General features: G+C 36.9%; 1 protein-coding gene across 9 annotated transcripts in view; it reads left to right on the top strand.

The window, feature by feature from the left end:
• The first annotated feature begins 3,214 nt into the window (after positions 1–3,214).
• The window catches only part of tjp1a (tight junction protein 1a), a 105,590-nt gene continuing 95,936 nt past the window's right edge, over positions 3,215–12,868 (top strand). For 8 of the 9 annotated variants that reach the window (XM_042727645.1, XM_042727646.1, XM_042727650.1 and 5 more), the window contains exon 1: positions 3,216–3,695. In XM_042727645.1, coding sequence (XP_042583579.1) covers positions 3,601–3,695 — 95 coding nt within the window. In that variant the 5' untranslated portion in view covers positions 3,216–3,600. Of the gene's footprint in view, positions 3,696–12,868 lie in introns of all 9 variants that reach the window. The other variant, XM_042727642.1, reaches the window with a different exon arrangement.

Raw genomic sequence — 12,868 nt, forward strand, 5'->3', positions numbered from 1 at the left:
GTGATTCCTACATGCCTTTAATGCACTGGTGTGTTTTGTTTCTGCTGTCACATATCATCATAGATATTAAATTCAGATTCTGTGCAGTTATCCTCTGACTTCCCACTATCCTTTGATATTCTTTTTTGTTGTAAAATTATTATACACCTTTCTCTATATTATTATTATTAGTAGTAGTAGTATATTTTTAGTAGAAATTTTTATTTAAGTTTTAGTCATTTCTTCAAGATTTGACAAGCTTGTTGTTTTATTCAGCTTGAATTCATTTTTATTTTAGTTTTAGCAGTTTTAGATTTTTTTTTAGTAAATTATTTAATTTGCCATGGCAACATTTCTCATTTTCATTTAAAGGGATAGTTCTCTCAATAATGAAAATTACCCCATGATTTACTCATCCTCAAGCCATCCTAGGTGTATATGACTTTCTTCTGGTTTCAGACAAATTCAATCGAAGGTATATTAAAAAAATGTCCTGGCTCTTTCAAGGTTTATAATGGCAGATAATGGCTGTCTATATTCAGCAGTCCAAAAGAAGTCCAATAAAGTGTGTCTATCCATCATAAAAAAGTACTCCACATGGCTCCCGGGGGTTTATAAAGGCCTCCTGAAGCGATTCAAGGCATTTTTGTAAGACAAATATCCATATTTAAAACTTTATAAACTGTAATCTGTAGCTTCCACTGACTGTTGTACGCATGTTTACGAGAGAGTGGCGTTCCAGCAGATGATGTAGGACGTAGTGTAAACTCCTGTGAGAATATGCTTGTCTCATGAGAAGTTTTGTTTACTGCAAAGGAAATCTAGTCTCCTCTTTGCTTATATCTAAATCCTCTGAAATTTCTTTACAAATCCTTGTTTTGTACTTCTAATATGTGACTAGTGTTTTGTTTTGCTCTATCCTCTGTGCTTTCATATTCATCACTTCTCACTGGTGCTTACACTATGCTGACGTCTATTGTGAATGCACGTACAGTACGACATTTAGCAGAAGTTAGAGATTACGGTTTATAAAGTTTTAAATATGGATATTTTCCTTACATAATGCATCAATTCACTATGTTTTAAATTACTGTCCCTTTAAGTTAGAGAGAGGGAGAGAAAGAAAGAGAGTGATTATTCCTGTTAACTTATTTGCTTTAAAATATGTATCTGATGTACTGAACACCTCTTTCAGTATGACTTATACAGTATTGTAATGGCAATGGCAATGGCAAATTTATTTATATACTGTTGCACCATTAATTACAACCCATGGTTGTCCAATGTGCTTTACAACAAAATAAAAATCAAAACATAAAAACACATTTAATTAAAAATACACAAAGTATAATAAAAACAATAAAATGTAAGGCAGGAAAGTGTTAATATAGATTATAAGCCTTGTCAAACAAATAATTTTTTAAGATTTTAAAGCAGATACAGAGGGGGCATGTCTGATTGTGATAGGTAATTCATTCCACATTCTGAGGGCAACTACAGAGAATGCACGGTCACCTCTACACTTATACTTCGACCTAGGGATAACCAACAGTCTCTGGTTGGAAGACCAAAGCGATCTGGTGGGAACATGTTCAATCAGTTGGTCAGAAAGGTAAGATGCGGCCATACCATTCAGAGATTTGTACACTATGAGTAAAATTTTAAATCAGTTCTGTAGTTGCTATAATTTAGTATGACTTGATATGATTCATTAGTGAGGCTCAGTTCAATAGCTTAGATGCACATAATTGCTGGGGGTAAAGTGCTCATATTACTTTCAGCTCTATTAGAAAATAAATGTGTTGAGAGTTGAGACAAAGTTATTAGTGCACTTATTTTCTTTGATATAAAAGTAATGCAAAAAATCCCATCAAATTGCAATACTCTCAGGCTCCACATAATCTTAGTGATATTTCTGTGTGTGTTCTGGTGTTTGACCTCACTGAAGAGCATCTTTCTTAGTCATTCTTAATCTAAAAAGGTTAATGGGCTCTCCTGTGGGACCGAGGCGCTGGTGCGCTCTCAAACCACTGCCTGGTCACATTTCATTTTACTCCGTATAGCATGTGGTTAGGTATTTCCTGCAATGTTATAACACATAAAAGATCAATTGCTTACTTTTTGTGAGTCACAAAATGCCTTTTGTTGTTTTTACAGCACAACAAATAGTTGTTCCGCACACCCAAGAGGTCCATTATAATAATCAATTAATCTCTCTCTACACAATTACAATGGGCTCGCTAATCACTTAATTCCATTTCTTAATCACATGCCTTTTTAAGTGTAGAGCCCCTTCTCCCAATCCCTCATCTCATTTAGTGTTTCAGAGGCCTAAAGGTTAAGGATCTGGGCGTCCTTCAGGCCCATGTGGGCAGGACCCAGGAAGGAATAACGGTTACTGAAATTGCTATCCAACACAATGCACTCAAATGCAGGTACCAGTAAAAAGTGTCTGTTGAATGACAAAAACATTGCTTAATTAGGAAATCAAAGGCACTTACAATTGATCCTATTGTATGTCCTGGTTACCTGAAAGCATATGACTAATAATGTTCTTTTGTCTAATGGCAAAGTGCCCTTTCTAATTAAGCCAGTGCTTTCACTTGGTTAAGGCATCCAATGGTCAGGCTAACAACGGCTGCCCTTTAGACCTCTGTGGTATCTGATGAGAGTTACTTAAACAGATTGAGACTGAAAGAATCTCAGCAGGTAGTCATTGTAATGGCTCTTGTTTAGGTTTGTTGCTTGGGACAGAATGATGCTTACATGGATTAAAATAGCACTGTTGCATCCCTATGCGTTTGGTTGCAAAACTTAATCTGTCTGTCCAGTTCATTTACTGATGATTATGTGCATGTGTTGGGGATTAAAAAATTCATTGTGCCTTCTCTCCCCTTCTTCACATCTCCCTCGCTCTTATTCCTGCATGTCTCCCATCCCCCTCTGCCATTAGTAAACACCGGTCACAGAGCTCAATTCACAGAATATTCTATTTTGATCTGATTTGCATTGAGATGTTTTTGTGAACTGGATGAACCGAGTTGTTTTGTAAATCGTCTGACATTATGTTTAGATACTCTGAAATCTATTTCCGTGCCATCTGAGAGATGCTCTCTCGCTGTCTGTCTCTCTCGCTCTTTGCTTCTCACCCCCACTCTTGCTCTTCCCGTGCATGTGCACGTCTCTCTCTCTCTTTCTCCCTCCCTCTCCCTTGTCTCTCTCTTTTTTGCGAGTATATACATGCACACTTTTCCTCTCTCCTGCCTCACACACAAACGCTCAGCCGCTGTCACTTGCCGCTGGCTTCTGTCAGAGTTTCTCTCTGATTGTTTTCAGAACAGAAAGTGCTTCGCGAGGAGCGCGCAGAAACAATGTGCCGTTCCTGACCAACACTGAATGGATTAGCTGGCTATTCAGAGCACTAATGAGATTACAGAGTCACAACAGACATGGTCCTAGCGGCATGGTACCTTTTGTCGCGCTTCTTGAGGAGTGTTTTCCTTGTCAGTCCCTCAGCACTGGAAATGGCGCTCTGAAAGTGACCGAGGTGGACCCGGCGCAGACGGATGCCAGGGAATAGACGCGCACAAGCTCACCTATGTTGGTTTCGTGGTGGACAATATGAAGTATCAGAAATACATAACAGTGATGCAGATGGCCATGGGAGTGACAGCTTCCAACAAAGACGACTGCATCCCTCCGAAGAGACAGCTGTGGTGAGTAGAAACTGAACAGTTTGAGAAGTGAGCGAGTGAGTGTGGAATGGGAGGAGAGTGAATTGTGACGTGCGCCGAGGTTTTATCAAACACAAAAAAGCAAGAAAAAAGAGACGGACAGAGGAATAGATGGAGAAACTGTTGCATTGTAATCTTGAACAGCACAATTAGAGCTGTTATGCTTCCTTTTGTTTGAGTTTTGGCTCTTTTCTTCTCTTGAACCCACCTTTTTTCATCTCTCATGTCAGAATTTTTTTTTTTTTAGTTTTTTTTAATATTTTTTTTTGTTTTTGTCTCTTTGATATTTTGTTGTGCTGTAATTCTCTCTCTTCGTACACTGGTGACAGACTGAATTGGTTCTTCTCTGGTATAATAAAAGCTAACATATGGACCAAGAAATAATGTTGTTGAGCCTGAATAGTTGAGTTAGCGATAATAGACTATTACAAAAATTAATTTAATATTTTTGTAATGATATTTTGCATTTGCATTTGAGTTCGTTACTTTTTCATTTTTATTCTCCATGCCTCCACGCTGAATGCACTCAGACAGCGTATTAATCACATGGGTGCAGCCACTCAAATCCATTTAACAATTACCTCTCAGTGCATTCGCAACATTCTTCCAAATGAAAGAACAAAATTATCCACATCCTCTGATTTTACAGCGGCATGTGTTCATTATCTTAATGATATTTGTGTGCGCTGGTTGAGTGGAGAATGAAGCTGGCTATTACATTATTATATTACATTTATATTATATTGCATACTGTACCTCTCTATTTTTTTCTTCCTTATTTTGAAATGTACTTTCTTGTTATATTCAAAGATCAATCAGAACATTTCTGTTCCATCCGAACACCTGCTGACACCCAAACCAGTGGTTTGTGATTGCTCACACATGGTCCTCAGAATTCAGACTCAACCATGTGTTGTATGTTATGCAGACCCACATTATCATTCAGTATTTTAATGGTGCTAAAATGTAATCAGTTATGGAATGCAATGAGCAAATGAATTCCATTGATGAATGTTTGAGGAAGCGAGGTGAATCTGAAGAAGAAGATAATAGCCTAGTTATAAAAAGCTTCCATTTGGGATACAAATGCATTTCTTTCTTGCTGTCCTTGCTGTATTTAATCAGTTTTATTACAGTGTTCCAGAGATTAAAATATTTAAAATAAATAAATTGATTTGTATATAATATATACATTTTAAGCTCTTGTTGTCCAAATAATATATAAACCTTTTATCTTGTCACTTGTGGTCTCCTCAAAAGATTCACAAGAGTGTATCATGTGTTGGCACCACCACCTCCCCATCAGCACAGCAGTCACGTGCATTGATAAGGGGGGTGGGTTTTTCATCAGAATTATGTTACATTATTGTCGTGATGGAGGCATCCATCCAACCAGCTAGCCTGCAGTTATTGGCTCTCTGCTGGTTCCTGTTCACACCGTGAGCGCAGCAACCGAATCTGTTGACAGTGGGATGCAACCGTTGTATTGCACCCTCCCAGATGTCTGTCTGTTGCCTCCTGCAAGCCATTGTTCTCCCACCTGCTTAATGATGCATGAACTCACCCAGAAGCATCATACCCCCAAACTGAGTGTTGAGCAGAGTGGATTTTAATTGCAACTTCCAGAAAATATATTTTTGCCTTTAATAATTACATGATCATTGTAGGTACAAAAAGAAACCCCAAAACAAGAAACCACAGTCTCCAATTCTAAAATTGATTCAGCCATCGTCTACCGGTCCTCAGGTCACTTGAAACTCAAAAGCAAAGTTCCTTATTGTCCAAGGAACCTCTGAGCCCCTTTTATGGCTCGGGTGAATGTAGCTCTAGACTATTCAGTGTTACAAAAGTAAATGTTTTCCTCTTGGACATTCAGTCAAACAGTATAATTAAGTGATATGTCATGTGTCACTTGTCTTTTGAAACAAGTGCGCAATGTGGTGAAAAATTGTAGTCTGATTCACACATACACTGAGAATTTTGTGAAATAATTTTCACTCAGATATTTGCTAGTATATTTCACTAATAATTACAAAGAAGTGGCAAGTAACTTTGAAAAAAATTTTTTACAGTGTGCATGCTGAATGAAGGTGTGCTACAATCACATTATGTGAGGTCTGTTAGTCTGATATCACAAAAACCTAAGACAGACAGTAGAGTACATTTTATTGATTGTGTCAGACTGAAATACAATTTTTAAAGTGCGCAAACACTTAAAAAAGAGATTCGGAGTGTCAAAACTGACAATGCTGAGCTTCAGTTACTCCTATAGGCACCAGAGAGGAAATCTAAGCACTGATTGACACTGATTGCTCTCCATGTCCTCAGCATTGTCATTGTCTCGGAGATGTGTAGTCAGGATAAAATAGCTCTGTTTCTCTGTTTGTTTTTGACACACACGTTTTCCACTCTGCCGTGAGATTGTAATCTCCTTTCAGATGCTTTATGGCACTGTGGGGGACAGATTACCCTGGGTTTACTGACTCATGACTGCCTCATCCCTGCCTTACGCTTGCTCCTCTGCCACCCCACAGCCTCCTTGTGTGGAACGTCTTTTAAGGAGGGTTATGTGTTTGAGGGTTGTAGGGGGGGATTCTGCTTAAAGTTGAAATGGTTGAAAAAGTGGGAAATGTGGAGATTGGGAATTGGATGTAGAGAGTTATTAACACAAATCTTGCTCAGAAAACATTAAATAAAGTTAAACATAATGCAAGTGCCCAATTATGATCGTTTAGTTAAAGGAATAGATACCCAAAAATGAAAATTTGCAGAAAATTTACTCAATAGACATTAGCGCCATATTTACTTTTTGACAGGAATGAAAACAAGGCTGCGATGGATAGAAGTTTGCGAAGGATCACATTCAATGGATTGTACTGTTGGTTAACAGCATGCCAAATGTACAGCTGATGAAAGTCTTTTAGGGGAAAAAAAAATCTATAGGCAGAATCTTCATAAAAGAGTTGTGAAAATTATTTGCTCTAGGAGCATAATAAAGTGTGTGATGTTGTGAAGACTGTAAATCCCTTACAGCCTTGTTTTTATCCATGTTAAATTCAATATAGCATCTAACCTAACTAAGCTCTATATTTTTGGGTGAACTATTTGTTTAAAGTTAATGCAACACAATTTTTCTCTCTATTAGCCATTTGGTTATAATCATGGTTTCAGTCTGTTTAGCTCTACAGCACAACGCTGTCCTCTAAAAGTGCCATACTTTATGACTTTTAAACCTGTACCTTATCTTCTTAGTCACGACTCCTTTAAAAAAACAGCCCACAGGGAGGGATGATAACATAAGGCCTCAGAGTTTTTTCTCCTTGTGGGCTGGCCTGGACAAGTATGACCCCTCTGATCCTTGAGTCAGATCTGCTTTCAGCCGGGCTGACTCGTAGTACTCACCATATTGACCTGCAGGATAAAAACAACATGCAATTGGTCACCAAGCTGAAGCTGCAACCTGAGGGTGTGACACAATGCTTAGTCATAACAGCAGAAAATGTCCTGTTTCTATAACACTCTTCCACAGGACTATCATGCAAGATGTTCCACAGAAACTAAGTACATTTACATGAACTTTGAAATGTGATTTTTTTTTTTTTTTTACTCAGACTAAAGTAATACTCTTTTTATTTTACCTGAATCTTGTGAAGTCAGACTAAAATACTGTCTGGCATGTATACAACCGTTCAAAAAATTTTTTGAAAGAAGTCTCTTACATTCATTAAGGAAGCTCTTATTTGATTAAAAAACAGTAAATGGTAAAATTGTGAAATATTGTTGGTATTTAAACTAACCGTTTTCTAATTTAAATTATTTAAACTAATGTATTCTTGTGATGGCAAAGCTGAATTTTCAGCAGTCATTACTCCAGTCTTCAGTATCACATGATACATCACTGATATGCTGATTTGGTGCTCAAGAAACATTTTTGTTTTTTTAAATCAATGCTTAAAATAGTTGTGCTGTTTAGTGTTTTTGTGGAAACCATGATATTTTTTTCAGAGTTCTAAGTTTAAAAGAACAGCATTCAGAACAGAACAATGCATCCTTACTGAATAAATATATTAATTTCTTTCAAAACAACAACAAATCTTACTGATCCCACATTTTTGAAACAGGGCTGACATGTGACATGAGACATGTACTGAATCCTTTAAATATTCTATTATGCATGGGTTTGATCCCCAGAGACAAAAAATATACCTTTACCATACTGTAAGTTTGTACCATACTCTGGCAGGTTTTTAAAATCTGGCAACATTTAAAACATTTTCTCCATGTCAGAGGTGTTTGTCTTTATTTTTTTTTTTTAGTTATTTATTTAGTATTTGTTTGTGGTTATTTGTGTTTTTTTCTGTGTGTGGATGTGAGGTGATGTTTGTGTACTGCTCTTGCAGTCAGTACGGGTGGACGGTGGGAGACACTAAGCATGGGCCTGTGACCGTTGTACTGTCATGTCTGATACACGTCTATATCCCTAATCTCCCTCTCCATCTGTCGAAGCTGTCTGGCCCACCTAATCAGCATGTCACTTTCTGTTCTGCTTCTTCTCATCTCATGTCAAAGGTCCACTGTTAAGATTATTTACAGTGAAGAGGAGGAATCATTACAAAAGGGCTTAGACTAAAGCCGTGTGTTGCGTCTGTATCTCTGCTTCTGTGTTTACATCATGAACTCTGTATATAAGTTCCCAGATGATTCCTCCACTTGAGTTGCTTCTCCTGAAGTCTTTAAAGGAGATTCACCAAAGACTGAGGTGTCGAGTTTTAAGAATTTGGATGTATTTGCAGATTTAGTTTGACCTTTGATGTCTTTGGTAAGTTGCACTTGATTGCTCTGCAGAAAGCATCCAGCTCTTCGTGCCAGGAATGGCTATAGAGCATAAAGTCACATGAGACTGTTTGGAAACACCTTGTTACTGAGCTTGAATGCAGGGTCATTGCGTAAAAAAATCAGTCAGTAACAGGGGTCTTTAAACCAGACCCCATGGAGACTTAAAAAGGGATGGGGGCTCTGTGATGTAATGATAATTTGCGAATGTATTTGTAGAGAAACATTTTTATTAGTGCTCTAAGAACATAATGCAGTTTGGACCTGAAACTGGTCTTGGTCAAAGCACATCCCTCAGAGTGAGTCTGACTTGTCTGCTTTCATCTGAGAAAGATTTGATGACTGGTAGTATCCTCAGGACACTTTCTTCTCTTAGTCATGCAGTTTAGCCTTAAAACTATCCCAGCTTGCAATCAGCACACACCCGAGCACTGTCTTATATTCGCTCCTATCAGGTGCTGTGTACATCACTGATATGAATACATCAAAGCTCCTTGCCCTCACCTTGGCATCCTATTGAATGAATGTATCATAACAAGGTAGTGTCACAATCACTGAACTGAGTAATGGATCTACATCGGCACAAGGTCTCTGCTCCTCCGACTATGCAATGTCATATGGCATGGCCTTGCTGGGCTATCTGTTTATGCTGAACCCTCACACGAGCACATTACGTCTGTTAGAGCATGCTGAGCATGGCATGAGTGATCACACATCCTTGGCTTTAGGCAATTTCTTTTTTTTTTTAGATTTATTTATGGCATTTTATGTCTTTATTTAGATAGGACAGTTGGTGGACAGGAAGTGAAGTGGGAGAGAGAGAGATGGGGATAGGATCAGGAAAGGTCCACGAGCTGGGACTGGAACTCGGGACACCCGAAGTGCAACAGTGCTAGATGTCAACACACTGCCCACGCAGCCAAAGGCACTGACAGCACTGGACTATTTTAACATACACAGATATAAATGTGATTCTGTATCAATATATTGCTGTTGATAATGAGGCAGTCAGATTTAGTTTCACCTCATCATATCAGCATCTTGTGTTGATTCATGGCAGAAAAAGACTGAATGGATTTCTTGTTTTTTTAAATGTTATTTCTTTAAATATGTTATTAATCTATCTAATTATATGTAGATTTATCTAAATAATTATTTATATTAGGGTTGTCAAGTGATTAAAAATATTAATCTAATTAATTTCATGATGTGCTGATTAATTAAATAATCCCATATCAGATTAGGTTGAGAAATTAACCCCCAAAAGATAACTTCAAGTCATTATTGTTAAATAGGAAAAATAATAATAATAATAATAACTGAATAGACATTACAAAAAGTATAATAGAGAATAGAAAATATAGTTTTTTTGTGTGTGTAAACTTACTGTTCTGAGATGGCATGAATGCATTTACGCAAATATTATTATATGAATTTTGCTATGAGATAAATGGTTTTAAGAAAATTGAAACGATGCTTTATGAAACTAAAAACCCTACCAGTAGGTGGCAGCAAGTCACTTTCTTAATGAGTGAGTCATTAAGTCATTCATTCAACTGAATGTTTCAAATGTTGATTCATTCAGAAACAAAGTAAGTGACTGTCTATATGAATTAGTCACTGAATCATTGGTGTACTCATTTTCTTTTTCCAAAACGTGGATTCATTTAGTAACAAAACACTTTTACGTATTTAGAAGTTTATATATTATATATAAATTCACATATTATTACATATTTAAAATATAAAAGATTATTTACTTTTATGATATTAAATATAGTACAAAAGTAGTATATTAAATATGCATTATACATCAAATTCATTAAAATTGTATTTAATAACATATATATAAGTAATAACATTTTAACAAATTATTTAATTGAAAGGTTAATTTTATAAATTCATGTACTATTTATTATATTATTTTATATCTAATAGTAATAATAATTTCTAAAATTAACACTTCAGTTAAATGATTTGTTAAATGTGTAATGTGTGTGTGGTACAGTAATCAGTTCTTGTAGGATCTCCCAGTGCCAGTGACCTCTTAAAACACTCACACTGAGCTGGAAGAATTGCTATTTCTAGGCAAGACTTCATGTAACATTCATGAAGCTCACCTCTTAGACGAGTCGTGAGGAGTGTTTTTCCTTTTGAAGGAAATGCTCTTGTTTGTTGTGAAGTTGAGAGGGGTGGATAAACAGGGCAGACTGCTTAATATTTTAGTGCATTACTCTTAAGGGCTAAGGAAAGGACAATTCAGCATGTAATATTTTCCTGGCCTAAAATTAGCTGCAGCTTAGACATTTTTCACTTTGCACAATAATGCTAGAGCCTGAAAAAGTGATAAATGATCAGCATTTTACTGTGCCCTTTTTTAACTGTACCCATCTCTGCTCCTGTTTGGGGACCTGCTCTCTGGCCTTCTTTTACTTTATACCTTGTCTTAACCAGACATGATAAAGCAACAAGAGATAAAAGGTTTTAGAAAGCCAGGGCATTTCAAACTTGTTTATGCCAGGGACCCCCAAGTATTAAAAAGCCCCTTTGCAGACCCATTTATAATGTGTGGAAAAATAGTAAGCATCATATCTAGACAACATATTTCCAAAATTAAATGATTAGCTTTTATATGCCTAAAATAAAGGATTTAACATTTATATGTTAAAATATTAGAGAAATATTTGAGGTTATTGTTAGACTGGTTTTCTACTTGTGTTATGTGAATACATAATGAGTTTATTTAAATTCTTCCACTCTTATACTGCAGAGGGTTTAAGCTTCTGCTTAGTACAGTGTGTGAATGAGTCCCCAGAATAACAGACAGTGTGTATGTGTGTGTGTGTGAGAGAGAGATGAGAAAAGGGAGAGAGAGTTTGGTGGCAACAGAAGCCAGTCCAGATTGAATACGGTGCTCTTGGGTTTAGTGCAAATCCTCTAGGGATCGTGGGCAGTGTGGAGGTCACAGGAGAGAAGCCCAGCTCTGGTGCTCTGCCTGCCAATCAGAGGCATTCACAGCAGCAAATGGCATCCAAGGCTCTCACTTTGGCCAGGCTGCTCTCTGGTTTGGGGAATGAATTGTTGAGTGTGTTCTGCCAGGGAGTGAAAGAGCACGTGTATCAGACTGACCACCATGTAAAAATTAGAGGAAGTGGACAGAAGGGCCACTGTCTCTCAGCCTGTCTGCCCTTTGGGAACAAAAACTGGCTATGGAGAAGATGGATCCTGCAAATTCACATTTGGAGTGGCCTATTTGGTCAGGTTTAGTCTTGGGTTTAACTTTTTTTTTCTGTACAAAAAAATGCCCTCTTAAACAGGAATAGAAGTTCTGACACACATGTTCAGTCACCAAACACATTTTATATTATCAACATATTATGCTGTTAATTTAAATAATGGTGGAGCTGTCTGTGTAAACACATGAACAAAAATGTGCAATATATATAAAACGTGATGTGTCATGTGTGTTAAAAAGATTCTGTCAGGACCAAGGGTTATTTTTATTTTATTTAGTTTTTAATTCTGTGTATCATCTGAAAAGCAAGTCAAGTTGGTTTTTATTTTTTTAATATATATATAATGTATTTTTAGTTTTTCCCATATATATATGTATATATATATATATATATATATATATTTTAATTTAATTTACTCAGTGTGTCATCAAATAGTGGAAAGCGGGTCAATCTAAATATTTGTTTTTATTTTACTGCAAGGCACCTATAGACTACTGTACAAGATAGATCTTCAGTGCTTTACTCTGAGCTTATTCGGTTTTAAGGATTTCATGATGGGATTCTGCTGTTCTCACTGTGGGTGTGCACATCAGACTCTCGTCTCTTCAGTTTGACAAGAGACAGCAGCAGGAAAATCAAACTGGAAGGTGATACTCATTCCTAAAGGCTACTGGGGTTACATAAATCACCCAGTGACAGGACTAAAACAAATCCCTCTCTGGATTTTCCCTAGGGATCACCTGCTTACAGTAGCCCTATGGATTTTGGCCCAAACGGAGAAAAGGTAGAAGAGAGAATTAGTACTCTCAGTCTCTGTGATATTTGGTTTCTAGATACAGATTTTTTTTTTTTTTAGATCACTGAAAAGTAATGGCACACTCCTCCTCATGCATGATTTGGGGTATCGTTCATCTCCTGAGTACAATTCATGCTGGATGCTTTCACACACCAAAATGAATTACTTAAGGTTAGGGGTTGTTTAAATCCCTTACCGTAAATGTGAGCAATGGTAACAGTGATGCTTGCCTTAGAAAGCACCTCTAATTATGGAGACTGTGATTTTTATGAGAGCATTAAAGCTATCAT

Source organism: Cyprinus carpio, chromosome B7 (genome assembly GCF_018340385.1).
Source record: "Cyprinus carpio isolate SPL01 chromosome B7, ASM1834038v1, whole genome shotgun sequence".
NCBI lineage: Eukaryota > Metazoa > Chordata > Actinopteri > Cypriniformes > Cyprinidae > Cyprinus > Cyprinus carpio.